The sequence below is a fragment of the Lepidochelys kempii genome, chromosome 1, assembly GCF_965140285.1.
Source record: "Lepidochelys kempii isolate rLepKem1 chromosome 1, rLepKem1.hap1, whole genome shotgun sequence".
Taxonomy (NCBI): domain Eukaryota; kingdom Metazoa; phylum Chordata; order Testudines; family Cheloniidae; genus Lepidochelys; species Lepidochelys kempii.
Window position 1 is genome coordinate 241,309,945 of NC_136380.1, and position 20,133 is coordinate 241,330,077.

The 20,133-nt window shown below is 42.3% G+C and overlaps 2 protein-coding genes across 3 annotated transcripts in view; one reads left to right on the plus strand and one right to left on the minus strand.

Annotated features, from left to right (window-relative positions):
- Nucleotides 1-20,133, plus strand: part of BID (BH3 interacting domain death agonist) — a 536,402-nt gene that overhangs the window by 430,882 nt on the left and 85,387 nt on the right. The gene's annotated exons all lie outside the window — the stretch shown is intronic.
- Nucleotides 1-20,133, minus strand: part of IL17RA (interleukin 17 receptor A) — a 44,402-nt gene that overhangs the window by 5,485 nt on the left and 18,784 nt on the right. The window contains exons 2-12 of one of the 2 annotated variants that reach the window (XM_073320061.2): nt 17,000-17,024; nt 13,083-13,226; nt 10,977-11,101; nt 9,358-9,484; nt 7,198-7,245; nt 6,928-7,088; nt 3,607-3,684; nt 3,104-3,182; nt 2,992-3,006; nt 1,027-1,128; nt 68-97 (exon numbers count right to left, since the gene is read on the minus strand). In XM_073320061.2, the coding sequence (XP_073176162.1) occupies nt 68-97; nt 1,027-1,128; nt 2,992-3,006; nt 3,104-3,182; nt 3,607-3,684; nt 6,928-7,088; nt 7,198-7,245; nt 9,358-9,484; nt 10,977-11,101; nt 13,083-13,226; nt 17,000-17,024 (934 nt within the window). The remainder of the gene's footprint in view (nt 1-67; nt 98-1,026; nt 1,129-2,991; nt 3,007-3,103; nt 3,183-3,606; nt 3,685-6,927; nt 7,089-7,197; nt 7,246-9,357; nt 9,485-10,976; nt 11,102-13,082; nt 13,227-16,999; nt 17,025-20,133) is intronic. The other variant, XM_073320070.2, reaches the window with a different exon arrangement.

Sequence of the window (20,133 nt, forward strand, 5' to 3'; positions counted from 1 at the left end):
AAGACTCAGCCCACCACTTCTGAAAGGTTGCCAACCCCTGTCCTACAGCATTGAAAGTATCTCTTACCATGGCTGCTGTATTTCCTATGCTGGTGGCCTGAAAGAAAAAAAATACATGGTCAAATCTAAAGAAATTTAAATTATGTTTTTAGATTGTGCCCTTCAAAGACCAGAAAGCAAACACCTTACAGTGGGGGATCTCTGATAGCAAACCTAGTGAAAATCAGTGTGTGAAGATTAAGGACTCCACTCCCAAAGTCTCTTCGATAGCCAGCTACGCAGTCTGCCTCACTGCATCTCTCCCCTAGAGAGGAGAGGAGCTGCACCTAAAGTCAATCCTCTTCTCCTCTCTGACCCATCAAATTGTCTGCCTAGAGAAGAACATATTTGCCAAACCAGCTCAGACAAAAATGATCATCACAGAGAGTTGTGTTATATCATTGTGACAATTGCCAGAAAACCTGGGTTCTAGTCCCAGCTCTGCCACTTGCTCAGTGTGTCACGTTGGACAAGTCACAATCTTTGTGCCTCACTCTCTCTTTGTAAACTACTCTGATGAAGTGCTACATAAATGCAAAATATTTCAGCAGAACTTGTTTCTACAGACACCTCGAGATCTAGTATCATCAGTAGTTTGGCTAAATAGGAAGTTTCAGTTCTGCAGGGCTCTCACATTTCACAGAACTGGAGAAGCAGATCTGTAGAAACTTAGCTTCAGTCCTATGGGAACACAGAAAATACACAGAATGGAACAGTGAAGCCCCATTTCTTTGGTGTTAGATTCGCCAAGAGTGGAACCCCAGGAGACATAAGAGACTTTCAGTTAACTGGGTGTCTGGAAAAAGTTTGCGTTGCTTTGCATTAGGATGCTACATGAGCCCTGGGACCCAGGCTGAAGGAAAAGTTAATACTGGCAGTTCCCTGATGGCAGAGCATCACACAAGGATTCAGGGAAGTAAATGAAGAGAAATGAAAGAGCATCACAAGCGTGTCTGAGTCTCACTCCGCAGCTGACATCATCCTTACCTACTTTTCTTCGGGTCATGCAAATAGCACCGGCTATGACTGATCCCACCAGTAAAATGCAGATGCCAGTGATACACCAGTATAGCCACATAATCGGATCATCTGAGGCACAAGAAGAGCAGAATAAGACAAATTTACATGGCCAAGGAGGCTCACCCAGCAACAGAATGCTGCACTGAACACCAGAAGTCAGCTGAACAGCGGCATCCTGTCCCCAAGAGTACTGGGAAGTAGCAGGAAGCAGGAACCCATTAATTCCTCCTTGTAGCACCAAAGTAGCAACACAGCAGTTATGGCTGAGAACGCTTAAACTCCTGTTTTCAGATGCTTAACTTTCTCTCGCTCTTTTGTTTTTTTTAAAACTATTTTGGGATGAAATGTCTCGTGTTTGTTCAGCCCAGAGGCAAATTCTTTTGGAAATTTGGGAAAGATTCCGTTTAGCTGCTTGAGCTATCACTACCTGATAAGAGGGTTTTAAACACTAGAAAAAACAAACCAAACTGTACACATATATATAAAAATATATGACAAGCTGTGACAGAATGTACCCATGTCCACACCCTACACATGACTAATAATTTTTGTACAAGGCATGTTTAGTAAGGTATCATGTGAAAATTCATAGTTTGCTGATCAGTATTGTCCTGATAAATCATATGTGGCAACAGTCTATGTGATTTTATAAGATTCCATTGTGTGGTGTTAACACCACATGCTCCAGGCAGAAGTTGGCAAATAGGTCTGTCTTGAACAAAGGAATGTGTGCTTTGCTTAATATGCATTTAAGCTGCAAACAGTCATCAAGCAGGAAGGGAAACAAAAGAATCTCCAGCAGGTGAGGAAAAAGCAGCATGAAACATCCTTTCCCATACACCTTTTGTCTCCTGGTATCCAGCTGGAAATGTTTTTCAAGAGGGGGACTGAAACTATAAAAAGGAAGGACAAACATGTCTCCTGCCCATTCCCAGCACCTGAAGCAACAAAGAAAGCATTTACTAGATTCTGGAAGAAGAGGTCCTGACCCAAGAAGTTTGGTCAGTAAGACTGCTGAATGCATGTAGTGAGAAAACTTTGCTTTGAATCTAACATAGTTTGTTAAATTAGGCATCAGTTGCATTTTGTCTTTATTTTTCTTATAAACATTTTGACTTTTATGCCTCATTACTTGTGCTCATTTAAAATCTCTTTGTAGTGAATAAACTTGTTTTAGTGTTTTATCTAATGCAGTGTGTTTTAATTGAATTGTCTGGAAAACTCCATTTGGGGTGGCAAGTTGTGTGCAAATTATTACTTTTAAAGAGATAAGGGACTTTAAATATAACTAATGTCCAGGAGAGGCCTGGGCTGTACAGGACATACATTTCTGGGGGGAAAACCTAAGACTGGAGTGTGTGCTGGGGTCACCATGTAGAATAACCAAGTCTAGTGAGAGGCAGAGTGTAACCCAAGTGTGGCTGGTAGGCTGCAGTTACACACAGACACTCAGTGTGGCTTGTGTGCTGGAAGACTGTGACCTACTTCATCAAGGCATTGTAAGGCACCCAGTGTTGCTGGTCAGGGATGACACAGCTGCTAACTAGTCTGCATTGTGCCCTCGTATGTCACACGCACCTTTTACTGCTTAAATTCAAACTGCCAAGCAAAACAGAAAGTCAGTCATGCTCCCCTGCCCACCCATTGCTTTTCTTTTAAGTGACACACTTCTAAACAAGTAGAAAAGATGCACAGTGTATATATCATATACGAGCTTTCTCTTTTAATACAAAATAAGGCAGCTCTGTTAGATTTCTGCATTCTGGAGTGAACATACCTAAAGCCTGTGTGAGGCAGGGTGACTACTTAGAATAATCCCACACCTTGCATGTACTGTCTCACATGCAAGCAAAGTTAGTTTATTATCTGTATTACATATAGAGGAAAATAACCACAAAGGAAGATTTTAATAGGAATGAGTTATTGTCTTACCTGCAGGATATGTAGCTGCAAAGGAATCAAACATAGATCAGAAAGTTAGATCAAGGCTCAGCTATCACCAATAAAATAATGTAAATCTAATGTAGAGGAAAGGAGTCCTCACTTGGAGCAACTGAGGGACACGGGATGACAGCAGAATGTCTCAGACAGTCGGTGCCACAAATGGTAAAGAATGGTTGAATCTGGAGTTGAAACAAATCAGGAAATCAGAAAACAGTACTGGATGTAACAATAACTTGCTTTACCCTGTCCCCCATTGCAAATTTCGAGACAAAGATTACAATCCAATTTTCTCTCCAAGATGTTAAAGGATTAAGGATTCTGGGACTACTCCATATACACAGACAGGAACTGGCCATTAGGGGTTCCTACAGCTATGTCAGTCCGAGTCTCTCTCAGGAGTGATTAGTATTGTGAAAATGATGTAAGGACGAACCACTGTCAATAGAGAATTAATTTATGTGTATGATATTCTTTCAGAAGTATACATAATTTTTCCTGGGGATTAGTCATGGACAGAGCTCCATGTTGTACAAACAACCGAATATTCAGAGATTGTTCACTGTTTCCCCTCTCTCCCTTGAGTGAAAAGAATTGAGATCCTACCTGTATTTTGTATCTGCAACAGGCTTTTAAGTTTTTCTCGATTTTGACAGTGACATTCACACGGTTCTGCTGTCCACTCTGCAGAGAATAACAGACAAAAGGATTACAAGGGAAGGCAGAAGAAAATGGCATAAAGATCTGAAGAAGGGAGGGAAAATGAGGATGAGAACAGTGGGAGTATGTGGGTCACAAGAGCTTATGGTGATAGGCACAGGGAGAGTTTATAATAGACTTTAATAGGAGCTGATAGCAGCCCTACAGAATAATAATATAGTGAGGGTCCCACAGCAACAAGCAGTGGGACATACATGTTATAATTAAGGCTACGATTTAGTCACGGAGGTCACAGAATCTGTAACTTCCAAAGACCTCTGTGACTTCAGCACCGTCGGCTGGGAGCTGCAAGGTCCTGCAGCCTCCCACAGCAGCAGGGAGCTATGAGATACCCCTGCCACCTGAGGAAGAGAGTGCCCCCAAGCTCCCAGCTGCTGTTGGCAGGGAGGGACCCCTGCAGCTCTCTGGCAGCAGGTGGAGTGGGGGCCGCTCTGGAATTCACAGCCACCTGGCGTCTGTCCAGCTCCTTCCCATTTTATCATGGATATTTTTAGCAGAAGTCAGGTACAGGTCATGGGGTTCCATGAATTTTTCTTTATTGCCCATAATATCTTTATTACCAAATAGATCTGTGACAAAATCTTAGCCTTAGTTATAATACTCTCTTAACTGAATACATGTATTAAGTAGAGATGGGAACACAGACATTTTGGTTCGCTGGCAATTCTGAAAAAAATGGTTTCAAGTCAAACAAAACATTCTATTTTGATTTGAGCATTTTTAATGTTTATTTTAAAATAAAATTAAAGGACATTTCAAAATAAACTCATTTTGAACAAAAAATTAAAGCATTTTGTTTAGAAAGCGTCAAAACAAAATGTTTTGATTTTTTGGACTTCTGGTTTTTTTTTAAACCTGAAACAATTCAAAATTGACACAAATTTGCAAAATGTTTTGGTATCTCCAAGTTCTCATTTTTTACTAAAATTTGTTTAGTCAAAAAGTTTTGCCAGCTCTGGTCTTAAGACTGCATGGTTAAGCACCTAAGTCAGAGACTTCCGAAGTGAAGGTCGTACTAAACAATCTTAATGTGTTTACTAAGGTTATTTAATAAGCAAAGATTAAACATTTAATGTGCAAACTTTTGTTTAGTTCAAACTCAATACAGTGGTCTTTGCACTGCTACTTGGGTCATTAGAACAGTCAAGTGATTGACATCTATGGACTACGGAATACAACTGATATCCTCGGGACAATATTTCTTATGACTAAGGCTAAGATTCAATCATAAAGTATTTTTAGTAGAAGTCATGGACAGACCATGGGGCTATGATTTTTTTTGTTTTTTGCTTGTGACCTGTCCCTGTCCATGACTTTTACTAAAAATACACTTGACTGAATCTTGGAGCAGGGGACGCTGTGGGGGAAAAGCCAGGGGCCTGCTATGGCTCTGGCCCCTGCCAAGAGGTAGAGAGCCCCTGGGGGCCTGCCGCCAGAGTGGGAGGAAACTCCAGGGTCCACCGCACTGGCAGCTGCTCAGGTGGTTCCTGGGCCCAGTTGCCTGGGGCTGCCAGAACAGCGGCTGGTGTGGCTGGCTGTGAGACTGCCCAAGGGGCTGGCTGCAGAGCCGTTCTAGCAGCAGCCGGTGTGGCTGTCCCCAGGGCTGCCTGAGCAGCTGGCTCTGGGCCCAGGTGGTTGGGCGTCCTGAGGGTCAGCTACACCGGCTGCTGCAGAAGTCACGGAGGTCACAGGAAGTCATGGAATCCGTGACTTCCGCGACCTCTGTGACAGACACGGAGCCCTACTTATGACAATTGGCAGGGCCTTTTTGTTTCTAAGTTGGGCCTTATACCTCTGCCAGTTATCTTTAGCTGTACATGCCACATTATTGATCCTAATATGCATCAATACACAGAGAGTAAGAAGGATCCTGGGAATGGAAGGAATGGGACAGATTGGCCCGTCTATTCATACACAATTGTTAGCTACATCCTTGCCATGGGGATGGGAAATAGTATCAATTTTCAGGAGTTTTTTCCCCCACAAGTTCTCCAGGATAGGCAGACCCCAACACTGATATTTGGGGTTCTTCTTTTGAGAGTCAAACTTCATAGATTATAAGGCCAGAAGGGTCTACTGATCATCTAGTCTCCCCTTCTGTGTAAAAGGCAACAGAACTTCTCTGAATTAATTCCAATTTGAACTAAAGCATATCTGTTAGAAAAAACATACAACCTTGATGTAAATAACTGCCAGTGATGGAGAATCCACCACAACCCTTGGTAAATTGTTCCAGTGGTTAATTACCCTCATTGTTAAAAGTGTGGAACTTATTTCTAGTTTGCATTTGTCTAGTCTCAACTTCCAACCATTGGATCTTTGTCTGCTAGACTGAAGAGCCCTGTTATTCTTTTATTCCCCATATTGGTACTTCTAGACCAGGGATCTCAAACTCAAATGACCACGAAGGACACATAAGGACTAGGACATTGGCCCAAGGGTTACATCACTGACACCCCCCAACCGCTGCCCCTGCCCCCACCCCACTCCTTCCATGAGGCCCTGCCCCGGTTCTTCCCACCCCTTCCCCACCCCTATTCCAACCCCTTCCCCAAAGTCCCCACCCCAACTCCGCCCCCTCCCAGGCCCTATTTCAACCCCTTCCCCAAATCCCCGCCCCTGCCCTGCCTCTTCTCCGCCTCCTCCCCTGAGCATGTGGCTCCCCTGTAAAGCGCTAAGCGCTGCCAAACAGCTATTTGGCAGTGGGAAGCACCTGGAGGTAGGTAGAGGAGTGGGGACACAGCGCGCTGGTGGGAGGGGGGGGGCAGGTGAGGGGAGCTTGGCAGCTGCAGGAAGTAACTCAGCGGGGGGGGGCGCAGGGAGCTTGGTGGGCTGCAGCAAATAACTCCATGGGCTGCGTGTTTGAGACCCCTATTCTAGACTGATCAAATCACCCCGCAATCTCTTTTGCTAAACTGAACAGGTTGAGCTACTTGAGTCCCTCAATATAAGGCATATTTTCTAATCCTTTAATTTTTCTTGTAGCTCTTCTCTGAAACTTGCTCCTTCACTCCGCAGACCCCTAGGAGTAAAATTCCCCAAGCAAATTCAAAATAAATTCACAAAAATAGCTCTTAGGAAATAACTGCTCAGTTGTATTCATGAACTCTCCCTGGATTGGGGTTCATGCTGATTGTTGAGCGAATGTGGAAAAGGGGTTTCAGTTTTGGTTTGTGTCAGCAGAAATGTGAGAGGAAAGATGGTTACCTCATAAATATCATGTGTGGTCTCCTTACATTGCTTTTCCTCATCTGGGAAACTGGTCACATGGATCCGGTATTGAGCTGACTCCATCCCTGGGTTAAAACTCACCAACAGAGAACTGTCATCTAGACTTTTGCCATCAATACTGGGCTCCCACAGGCTGCCTGGAAGTAGTATAAAATATCCCAGAATTACAAAAACTTTCAGAAGCACTCAAAACGGGCCACCTCTCAACTCCCACAGCTCTGACAGACTGAGACAGACCCGCTTTACCTGTCCGCATACATGGCATGGTTCTTTTCATCACAGGGTCCCTGCAATCTGCAGCAAAAAGACAGTCTGTTAGGTCTTTGTACAGAAATGTTACACTTAAATTCAGAATGTTGAATACACATTTTCTCATTAGAAGTCAGATAATTTTTAGTCTGCTTTAGAAGGGTGGAGCCCTTTGTTTCAGTGCAGCCATCACCAAAGTAATTAGTCACTAAACACAATAATTAAAAGCAGTACATCACTGCTGTCCAAGTGTGGACCATCTTCTCTACTCAGGTCATGCTTTTATGGACCATTCCAGGACAAAGCTTTCTGGTGGCAAAGGACTATTCTGTAGCCTTTGCTGAGGGAAGGTGAGTGCAAAGAGGGAGGTGTGTACTAAGCTCTAAAGAGGTGAGTTATGATTTCATACTGATCTCGGGAAGTAGAGAGGTTCACAGCCACAGATCCCTCCCCTCCACCAAAGATGTCCTGCCATCATCTCCAGTGAGTTCATCCTGGGGTTCCATTCGCTGGAATAGTCTTGTTGACTGATGTTCTTCTGCAGTTACCTTGTTTCTCTCTGAGCTTGACTTGGCAGTTTGGATTGTTGAGTTTGTAGAAGATCAACAAGCAGGCTGGCCCAGCCTCAAACATATACGAGCCAACTGACTATTTGGGCTCTACAACTCTCAACCCAGTCTCATCTTCTTCTGGAGGGGTGGGGGGAAGGAGAGGAAGGAAGAACTCACTGCCCACTCTATCCTTCAGCAGAGGGAAAGCTCCTCATAACCTGAACCTCTTGACTTTCATTTGCAGTTTGGGGTCCCACAAATCATAAGCCAAGCCCCAATCAACAGGGAGCTCTGCTGCTCAGTTCCACCTCAAAATAGAAGATTTATGGGAACAAAGGAAGACAGAAGTAGGAGGCACCATTTCCAACTGGTAAGAGTCCAGCATAAATCTGAAAACCTAGAGCCTACCCTGCTTTCCCAACTGCACACTCAGGGTCCTGTGAGTTTCGTGATTTCACACCTGCAGATTTGCTACCAAATTCATCCTTTGCAGCAGAACTGCGTTCAGAATTTAAACTCCTATTAAAATAAATTATGGGCAAATTTTCAAGCCTACGTGCCTAAATTAAGCTCCTAAATCAAATTTTAGGAGCCTAAATAAAGTGGCCAGTGTAGTCAGTGGAGTTCCTGTGAAAAATCTTTTTAGGGGGAAATTTTCAAAGGCACAAAGGGATGTTAGGTACCTAACTAACCCTACTGAGCCACCAGGAGTTGACTGCCTATCTCCAATTTTGCCTTTGACAATCTTCCCCTAAATATGACTTTAGAAGCCTAATTGTAGGCACTCTGGTTTGAAAACTTTGGCTTATGTTTTTAGCCCTCATGGTTATGAAGATAACTGACAAAGTGAAACGCATGCAGTGCTGTTTCTAGTTTGTAGAGAGCCTGAAAGATTAGCTCACAGGTGTGAACTGCCTCATTCACCTCAACAGGGGTCACTTCACTTATTTCACTGCTGAGCATTTTAGCAGAAACACCCAACAAATGCATTTACTCCAGAATCCACACGGTTGCCCAGATTGGCTACTGTATTGGCCATTATTTTTCATATTTAATTCTGAATCTCAATTTTTAAAACACTTTATCTGAAACTGCTTCAGAATTTCCAGTTTACCACACTGGAACCCTGCAGAATCCAGGAACCAGACCAAAGAATTTCAGCCCAGCTTTTCATGGAACACATAATGACTTGTGCACGTCTCCCTCCACAGCAGCCACTGTTATCTAGAGTGAAAGTTTATTCTCTGCACTCTACTCTCCAAGCAGAGCCTTATATTTCTGGGGTCTGTGACACTAACTATATAGGCTTCTGAAAGCCTGAATGTGAAGGGTATAGTGTGCTGCAGCACAGGACCTGGTGTACGTACTTTGTGGAGGAACCACAGTAGCACTGTGAAAGCGTGGACTGAACGTTTACTTTTTGCAGTAGGAGAAGAGAGCAGGTCTGACAATTCTATCAGCAATCTGGCTCCCTAACTATGCTTGTTCATGAGTCATATTCCAGTTTGTTTGATCTGGTCTGGCCTGGAAATGAGCCTGTTCTCAGTACTGGCAAACCAATGTTTCCATCTGAAGGCTTAATAAAAGGCATTAGAGGACCCCCTACCAGGCACCGTGTAAGATGTGGATTTGCAGTTGTGGTCTCCACTGGTGCCCAGTTTGGGCAGATGATGGACAGTCACTTGATACATCTGGCCAGGCTCCACCTCAAAGCGGTTGAAAGTGAAGTTCCACTGAAACAGAGGATGAGGATAGGGTCTTTATCAGACAACTGATCTGTCAAGACACTGAAATTAATAACTGATCCTGTTCTGTCCCCCCATTCTTCATCTTTTTTGGCAACTAGGGTGAGAAATGGACTCCAAGCTAATTAAACCTGTCCAGAATTCCCCTGGCCCCATCTCCATGTGCCTGTTCAGAATGGGAAGGGTGTGGTTACTTTTGGGGAGGTCTAAGTCACTATATGGAAACTCTGGGCTGAAATGGGGGAATCACAACCCAGAAATCACTTAATTGTCTGGACAGATTTCAGTTATGTTCCAGGTTGAGGAGAGGTTAAGTAATAATGGGGAAGTTAAGGGAAAAAAGTATTTATACCCACCAATACAGTATGTATGAGTGAAATTGTGCAAACCAGAATAAATTCTGCAGTGCTCTGTAAGTGTACATATTCATATGGATAGCTAATTGCTTTGACTTGGTGTTTCTCACTTCTATATCATTACCCACAATGCTCTTTACATCAGTGAAGATGTCAAAATTCTGGGGAAAGTCACTATGCTCCTGTAGGCCAGAGTTTTTCTCCACAGTGTGCTTAGTGATCTTAAGAGGTACTGTGCACCTGTAAATACTATTATCCTCAGTAGAAATTGTGGGTACTCAGCTTCTCTCTGAATAAAGACCTTAATGAATGATAAGGGGTGGGGAAAGACTTTGATCCCTCTTATCCCAGAGCTTTCTTCCACGGTGTGGTAAAAAAGAAAAAAAAGAAAAAAGAGGATTTGGGGCATAAGGAAAGAGTGAATTAAAATTATGCTATAAATGCCATGACTACCATAGATGAAGCAATGATTGCTAAGATTATTTGTATTACAGTAGCATCCAGAAGCTCCACTCTGCTAGACAGTGTACACATACATAGGGCTTATCTACACTGGCAATTTACAGCACTGTAACTTTCTCGCTCAGGGATGTGAAAAAACACTCCCCGAGCGCAGCAAGTTTCAGCGCTGTAAAGCACCAGTGTAGACAGTGCCCCAGTGCTGGGAGCTGCGCTGGGAGCTACGCCCCTCGTGCAGGTGGGATTTTTAGAGCGCCGGGAGAGCTCACTCCCAGCGCTGCACCGCAACCACACAAGGCAGTTAAAGGGCTGCCGCAGCAGCACTTTAGTATTGTATTACTAAGGGCTAGTCTGCACTGGCATAGTCCCAGTTGCCCAGGAGGGCAGGTACAATCCAAAGTACAGAAGTGTGGGAAAAGCGAGCACCGACATTGTCCCCGTTTTACAGATAGGGAACTGAGGCACTGAATACATGATTTGCCCGAGGGCAGAGCTGGAAACTGAATCCAGGCTTCCCGAGTCCTAAGTTCACTGCCTTAATCACAAGGCCATCCTTCCTGTTTAAGCATTCTGTGCTATTCACAGGCAGCTTTGCTATTTGACTGAGTGGACAGGAAACAAAGCTGTGGGTTAGAAAACCATTTGTCGGAGCCCTCTTTACTCACCCGGCCTCCATCCGGACGGACCTGAAGTAACAGGCTGTTCTGAAAGTCAAACTGGGCACAGATTTGTCGATTATTATTCACTTGTAGCACAGCCAGCTCCACTCCCTGGAGATACTGAATGCTTGCTGGTGGGAGGGATAGTGAAGGGGAGAGGTTAAAGTCTTGTTCTAGCAATTCCAAATCTAAAGATTTTACCTCACCCCAGCCCCAGAGATTGCCAGCATGCCCGGGATAGGTCACAAGTCCACTCCCATTCACTCTATCCCATCTGATAAAGCAGATTTACTAAATCCCTTGCTGTCAGCTACCTTCACATGACAAGAGCAGCTCATAACTGCTGCGTCAGTTTGTGGGGCACTTAAATGAAGTGCCATGGGAACTGGCACGAAAGATTCTGGAGTGGGATCTTAAGGAGACTAGCTGCAAGTAGGTGAATGTGGGGTCATGATATCAGAGGCTGAGAAGTTCCGTTTTATTCATAATGCAAAATGCACTTGTGCTGCATGAACAGGGAGCAGAAAGTACGTCTAGTAGATAAATCCAACCCTCTAACTTCACCTCAGAGTATCTCAGTGCTATAATCAGCTCCCCCATGTCCTCCAGCCTTGCATCTCAGGGTGGGTCTACACAGTTTTTGTACCATTATAACTATCATTTTAGAAATAAGCATAGTTAAAGCAGTACCACCCTCTAGTAGGGACACAGTTATAAAAGGTACTTGTATTAGAATAGCTTATTTCTGTAAATGTATAGATATGTAAATGTATAGAAATAAGTTATACTAATGTCAGCAGATTTATACCTGAATCCAAACTAAAACAGTACGACCCTCTAACTATATCTGTTTCTAAACTGATGTAAAAAAAGGCATTTGTTTTATTTTTGTGGCTACAGACTAACAGGGCTACCCCTATGATAAACTGATGTAGTTATAGTGGTACAAAAATGTGTTTGGACCAGTGCTCAGACAACTTTGGAGTGCACCACTTGACTCAGCAGACACCCAGTATTGTTCACCCTGACTCCAGCAACAGTCAGTTTAGGCTGACTAGTGTGTGCAAAGGGGATTTCCCAAGTCTGTGAAAATCAAATATGCTTGAAGAGTGAAGGGAGAAAGCTGGAGGGCAAAACCTGAAATGGTCCCACACACTAACCCTTATTGTCACTGGCATGAATTTCACAAGGTGCGCAGCTACAGAGCATCTGGTGAGAACCAAGACACACATATATGTAGGAAGTCTGGATTACAAGAACTGGATTTGATTTTCCAAATGGAAGAAACTTGCATGGGATTCAAGACAGCTGCACACAAGTGACTTATATTTATTCTGCCTGGACAGACTCCTAACCTGTACTATTCATAGTACAAGAAGGAATATAAAGCTATGAATACTACACGTTAGGAGTCTGTCCAGGCAGAGTAAATATAAGTCTACTCCTTCCCTCACTTCTCCTTTCCATTGGGCCTTCCCCAACTTCTGGTTTTGTAGACATGTCTTTTTACTATTATGAGCCCTTCAACCCTTAAACAATTCTCAGCTTCTAGTAAACAGAATGTTTTCTAGCTAGTTCCTCTTGCCATCAGTCTGTGCACATTTGTAAACCTAGTTTGTAAGATCCATCTGCACATTCAGGATCAGTTTGGAGTAAACCTCACTCAATACTGTAGTTGAGATTTTCAAAGTATCATCTATGAAATATAAACTTGATTAAAAAAACAGACTATCATGATCCCAGTTTAGGGCTTTGGACTGCAGGTCTTTATCAGACACCGACTGCACTGGGAGCCCACCCTCAGCTTGGTAAAGTTAAGCACCACTGTTGTGCTTTATTTTTTCCACATTAACTGCTGCCCTTCCATTCTAACAACACCATTTGATCTCTGTTGAAGACTAAGTAATAAGGGAGGGAGAACTGCACTAACATTTACTCACTTCATGTCCTCTGACCCAGTAGACAAGCTGTCCAAAACCCATCTCAAAGCTCGACTTCCACAGCTGGACCAGTGAATGACCGCAAATACTACCATCCAATCACTCTCTTTCAGAGATTCCATAATTTCTCTAAGGACCTTCCCTTCCATGTCTATGTTAAGTGATGGCTTACCATCAGTAGCCAGCTTCCACTCTATCCGCAGCACAGGAAGCCGTTTTCCCTCATCATGGAAAACATCAGAGTGGACATCAAGAACACTGGGAGCGGAGGGCGTCCACATGGAAACCTGTAACCAGCTTTGGTCCATGCAGGTACCTGTCAGTCAAATCAAAGAGGTTTCTTAAGCTTATTTCCATCCCCTGTGGTAATGTATTAGAGTGGCTGGTGTTTATGTCCACCATGGCTCACTGCTGGATGACATAAGGCCTGCACAAGTGCATGCAACCATGCCCTCCACTAGTGCAGTGGTCCTCAAACTTTTTCATTTGCGGACCCCTAAAAAAATTCAAGTGGAGACATGGACCCCTTTGGAAACCTTAGTCTGTGGACCACCAGGGATCCGTAGACCACAGGTTGAAAAATACTGTTCTATGGTAACAACAACCTTTCGCAGATCCCTTAGACAGTCTGCTGGTCCACAGACCACAGGCTGAAAACCAATAAACTCTGCTGGCAAGGTCACTGACATTTTCTTTCATAGTTCTTGTAGTGGAAAGCTGTTCTAAGAGCAGATAGACCCAGTCGTGCTGTGTGAACTATGAATATTATAATCTTGATGTGTCTTTTGGGGAAAATATTTTTCTTTGTAGATTTTTGAGGCAAAAAGGGAACATTATGATAATCTAGTCTGATCTCCTGGTCAAAACAGGCCATATAATTTTGCTCAGTAATTCCTGCATCAAGTCCATAACTTCTTGTTGAACTAGCTCATATCTTTTAAAAAGAAGTCTAATCTTGATTTAAAAACTTCATCTTGATGAAGATTCCACCATATCCCCATGGCAATTTGTTCCAATGGTTAATTACTCTAATTGTTAAAAAATTCTGCCTTATTTCTAGTCTGAGTATTACATCTTCAGCTTTCAGCCATTGGCTCTTATGTTTTGCTAAATTAATGAGCCTTCTGGATGGGAATATAATCAACGTGGCTTTATGGAAAAAGAGTCATGTCAAAACCTGATTTCATTTTATGATGAGATTACAAGTTTGATTAATAAAGGTGACTGCATAGATGTTAAATACCTATTTACCACCACACAACATTCGGATTAAAAATAGCACTATACAGCATCAATAAGCTACACATTGAGTGACTTAAGTAGTGGCTGACTGGCAGATCTCAAAAAACAGTTCTCAATGGGGAATCATCATTGAAAGGGGGTGTTCCTAGTGGAGTTCTGCGGGGATCCGTGCTAGGCCCAATGCTCTTCAGTATTTTTATCAATGATCTGGAAGTAAATATAAAAACATTGCTGATAAAATTTGTGGATGACACCAAGACCGGCAGAGAGGTAAATAATGAAGCGTTCAGGACAGTCATACACAGAGACCTGAATCACTTTGTAAACTGGACCCAATTCAGCAAAATAAATTTGAATACAAAATATTCAAACATAATGTCATATATCTAATATCAATGAATACACATCATATCTACAGAATGGGGGGCTGTATTCCAGAAAGCAGTGAGTCTGAAAAGGATTTAGGGGTTATAGTAGACAAACAAGAGCTCCCAATGTGATGCTATAGCAAAAAGGGCTAATGCAATCCCTGGACGTATAAACAGAGGGGGAATAAGCTGGGAGGTGATTTTATGTCTGTATGTGGCATTGCTAAGATTGATATGGAAATATTGCAGCTAGTTCTGGTGTCCACATTTTAAAAAAGGGATGTTAAAAATTGGAGAGGGTGCAGACAAGATCCATACAAATATCTGAGGGCAGGAAAAATGCCTTACAGTGAGCTCTATCTGTTTAGCATATCTATAAATAGATCAAGAAGTGACTTGATTATGGTGTATAAGTACCCTCACAGGAAGACACCACTAGGCACTTAACGGTTCTCTACTGTAGAAGACACAGGCATAACAAGAATAAATATCTGGAAGCTGAAGCCAGACAAATTCAAATTAGAAATAAGGCACACAATTTTATCAGTGTGGGTAATTAATTACTGGAACAAAATACCATGGGAAACAATAGATTCTCCATCTCATGAAGTCTTAAAATCAGGATTGGATTTCTCTCTGGAAGATATACTTTAATCTAACACAAATTATTTATCTTAATACAGAATAACTGGATTAAATTCCATGGCCTGTGTTATACAGGAGATCAGACTAGATGGTTTAATAGTGCCTTCTGGTCTTTAGAAACAAATAATTATGAACCTACCATCAGCAATGTTATTCCCATTTAGGTACTTCTACACTGCTCAGGTTCTCTTAACTTTCTCAGACAAAACCAAACAGATTGAGTTTATTTAGTCTTTCACGGTAAGGCAGGTTTTCTAGATGCTGACTCATTCTTGTGGCTCTTTTCTGAACCCTTCTGATTTGTCAACATCCTTTCTGAAGTCCCAAAACAGTCTCACTGATGCTATATATACTGGTAATAACACCTCCCTATTTCTACTCAATATTCCCCATTTTATACAAACAACGATTTCATTTGCTCTTTTAGTCGCCCCATTGCACTGGGAGCTCACATTAGTTGGTGACTTCTATTAGTATGTCATTTGCAAACTTTACAAGTAATGATTTTACATCTTCTTCCAGATCATTAATAAAAGTATTGAATAGCATTGGGCCAAGAATGATTCTTGTGAGAGCATACCAGAAACACACCCTGTGGATGATGATTCCCCATTTACAATTACTTTTGCAGATCTAACAGTTAGTTAATGGATTTAAAAATCTAGCTACGTATCATATCAATTACATATAATGCTAATTTTAAGTGCCATAAGGTATTAAGACAATGCTTTACATAAGTCTAAGTATATTACGTCAGTTACCTTTGTCAACCAAACTTGTAATGTCATCAAAAACAGTATCAAGTCTGACCAGACCTATTTTCCAGAAAACCATGCAAATTGGAATGAATTATACTACCAGCCTTTAATTCTTTACTTATTGCACCCCCCACCAGCCTTTCCATGCTTTTTCCCAGGACAGATGTTAAGCAAATTGGCCTATCCAGAGCATCCCTTTTAACCCCTTTTTAAATATTGGTTCATTAGCCTTTTTCTCTGGCACTTCCTCAATACTGTACTTCAAGATTGCTTAAACACTCAGTGAATTAAATATTCAGTTCACTTAATGGCTCATAGAGCTGCTTAGCCAATTCTTTAAAAACCTCTGAGGGTATGCTATCCATTCCTGCAGATTAAAAGATGTTTAACTTTGGAAGTTGTTTAATATCCTTCCTAGTTACCATTGGAATAGGAAGTATTTAATTTTCCATTGTAAGACACAAATACAACACCCAGTTTCTTCCCAAGTATAGAATACAGCTATTGAATACTTCTGCCTTTTCTGCATCATTCCTGATAATTTTAACATACATATCTAGTAATGGACCTATACCAATGCTAAGCTTTATTTTGTTTCCATTTTGTATCAATTTGCTGAAGATCATGCCTGCTAACTTACAGTCACTGCTACCAACTTTTTCATTGTTTTATTGTTTTTTAGCAGCACTAAGTTTACATCTAATTTTACGTGCTGACTTAGTGAACATAGTGTGGGATGGATATGTATTACATACTACAAACTTACCCTAAAATCTCACTATAATTTTTTTTTAATTGACTCAGTTTTGAACAGAAGTGAAAAAATTATGGATTTGCTCTTTTTCAAGAACTCTGGCCTGAAAATAGGTCTGAAAAGAGACCTGAACTCCTATTTCCCTGTTGGAAAGAGCTGGTTTTGGATTAGGCAGGCAGATGATAGTTCATAATGCTGGTTAACAGGATAATGCTTAACTTTGCCACCTCTCAGTGGCTTAAACAGAGGCACTCACCATCTGACTTCAGTTACAAAAAAGTGAGAGGAGGGAATATACCAGAAAGAAGAAAAACTGACTTACTATTTCTTACGAGGCAGTTTAGATCCTGTGGAGAAAACAAGAAAGTTATTGAGAGAATAGAAGTTGTTTTCTTATTTATTCATCCTGATCTGGTGACAGAGGGGCACAGAGAAGAGCAACAAGTATGGCCTGGAAAAACTGACTTACCAGGAAATGGTAGCATATAGCTTGGCTAAATTACAGCTCAGGGGTAGGCATGATAAGTATCTGCAAGTACTTGAATAGAGCATTTAGGGTGACATTATTGCTAGGAGTAATGGACAAAATTAAAAAGAAAATGTAGGTTGAATATCAGGAAAAGCTGCCTGAAATGAAGTCCAGTTAGATTGTAGAATAGTCTTGCAAGAAAGGTGGTGAAAGTCCCATAGCTCGAATCAGATAGGTCTGTCTTTGCCATGATGGCTACAAATTACTACCATCCAGCACTGGTCATGCTGGCAGTCACCTACAACTTCTCAGATCATTTTGACCTACACTGTGAACTCTCGGGGGCAGAGCCTGTCACTGTGGTATTTGTTCGTATAGTGCCTAGTACAATGAAGCCCTCTTCTGTATTTGAGGTCCTTAAGTGCTAGAACAGAATCGAACAGAAATAAATATGGTCACTTTACAAACTGGATTGGACAAATCACTGGAGAGAAACTGTAGAGAACAATCCTGCATTGCCTCAAGGGAGATGGACTGCATGAACTAATCGTTGTTTTCCACCTTTAATTTCTATGATGCTCTTCAGAACCAAGGCACAGAAAGTGGTTTAGCATCTTTAATAAGTACCAATCCTCTAAAAGGAGAGTCTGTTTTTATCCTGTTGAGAACCACTTTTAAAGCTGAACTACAAAGAGGGAAAAAAATGAGTTACTGCCTTTTTATACTTTATGAAGAATCAAGATGGCCTGAAAAGAAATAAAAAGGCAGAGGGAATGTGATTCTACTTCTTTTTCCACGTCTGGTCTACCTTGGAAAACTATGGTCTTGTCTTCACTAGGAAACTGGTGCATTCTTAACCTGAGAGTTAGCAAACATGAGGTAAAAATCCTAGTGAAGACAAAGCCATTTGTAGTTTCCACATGATTTATAGACTCCTGCACAATTTCTGGCTTCACTATAAAAAAAAGCGTGCTTTAACAGAAAGAACTTCAAAAAAATCCTTCAGCAAACCATGGAAAACCAGATTTGACATTACAGATGTTTTTAAGGTAACAAAATAAAAATTAAAAGCCTCTTCCAGGCCCTTGTTACATACACCATAAAGCAGGGGTGGGGAAACCTTTTGGCCCAAGGGCCACATCTGGGTGGGGAAATTGTATGCAGGGCCATGAATGTAGGGCTGGGGCAGGAGATCGGGGTGCAGGAGGGAGTGTGGGGTGTGATGCGGTGTGCAGGAAGGGGCTCAAGGCAAGGGCTTGGGGTGGAGGAGGGGATTGGGGGCTCAGGGCAGGGGTGCGGGAGGGGTACAGGGGCCAAGCTCCAGCCTGGTGCAGCTTACCTCGAGTGGCTCTAGGGTGACAGTGGCATGCAGCACAACTAAGGCAGGGTGCTCTGGCCCCGCGCTGGTCCCAGAAGTGGCCAGCATGTCCAGCAGTGGCTCCTAGCGGTGGGGTGGGGCAGGCGGCTCCGCCGCATGCTGCCCTCACCTACAGGTACCACCATCCTCCCTCAGGGGCCGCAGGGATGCAGTACCAGCCGCTTCCAGGAGTGGCATGGGGCCAGGGCAGGCAGGGAGTCTGTCTTAGCCCCACTGCCTTAGCCCCACAGGGCTGGCAAACCCACGGGCCAGATTGAAAGCCTTGATGGTCCATATCTGGCCCCCGGGCCGTAGTTTGCCCTCCCCTGCCATAAAGTATAAAAGGGTACAAATCTAATTTTAACAATAGTACTTTTGCAGGTAAACATATCTGCATGTCTTGTAAGTAATGTCCACAGAAGTACTTGAGGAACAGGTACTCAATTCACTACAAAATTCAGGTCACATCAAAGGTCATCATGTCAGAGAACTTATTACAAATCTGGAAAATACTGTTCCAAAGGCATGCAGCAGGCCGTTCAAGTTGTACCAATCCAAGAGGAGGTAAGGTCTGACTAATCTGGCCATTCTAAATTTGTGAGTTATACAGAGACTTATGTAAGAATTTACCTGAGAACTAAAATAAACCTGGTGAAGAATGTTTTCATTTACAAGGGACATTGTCATGTAGCTTATGTTCAACATTTAGGTTTTGAAAAACAAAGAGTTTCACTAGAACTGGCAGTGCCTATACTCACTCCTATCCTCCAAACACAGAATTAGGGTTAAGGTAGGAAAACACTCTCTCAAATTCAGAGAGAAGCAGAGCCTCCAGCTATTACTCAATAGGAGAGAAGAAACACCAAACCCCACAAAACCAGCAGCTCATCAGTGGGAATGACCATTGCGCCCACCTCACCTGGACCCCTTACTTCTAGTCCCCAAGTAACTTATTGGGTTGGAAACCAGACTTCCAGCCTCATTACTAGATTCTAGCACTGAGGCCCCTGATTCTGCAAGCACTTAAGCATGTGCCAAAGTGCCACTGAAATCAGTGTTTCATCTTCAGCTTTACTGAACAGGGGCCTAAGCACTGGCACCACTAGAAACTCTGATTAACTGTGCCCTCCAGTGGGGAGAAGGACCATCATGATCAGAGCAATACTGAGATTACACTTAGCTTCAAGTTTAATATTAATGGAAAAAATACTTGGCAGGCCAGGCCTCTGTCTTTAAAGCTCTTAACACACTAAAATTAGTCGGTCAGTCAACTAAAGTTGATATTTTGAACCATGGCACTCAAACTAATTTAAGAGTGCCTTTGCATCAATTAAGTTAAATTGATGCAACTTCTATGTTTAGACAATTCCTAAATTGGATTTTTACATTCTATCAGAGTTAATAAAGTGTCTGTAAACACAAGTGGGGACATTTTCTCACCACTTTTATATCTTCAAATGAGAACAGTTTGCTTGGATTGAAACATTCCCATGTAGCATCTGCAACCCAAACTCTGTTGTACTTTGCCAGTGAATGAGAAGTAGAAAGTGATTAGATATTGGGTAAACCAACATGAAGTCAGCGAATCTATTTTTACTGTTCAAATGGAGAGAAATACAATTAAAGGAAC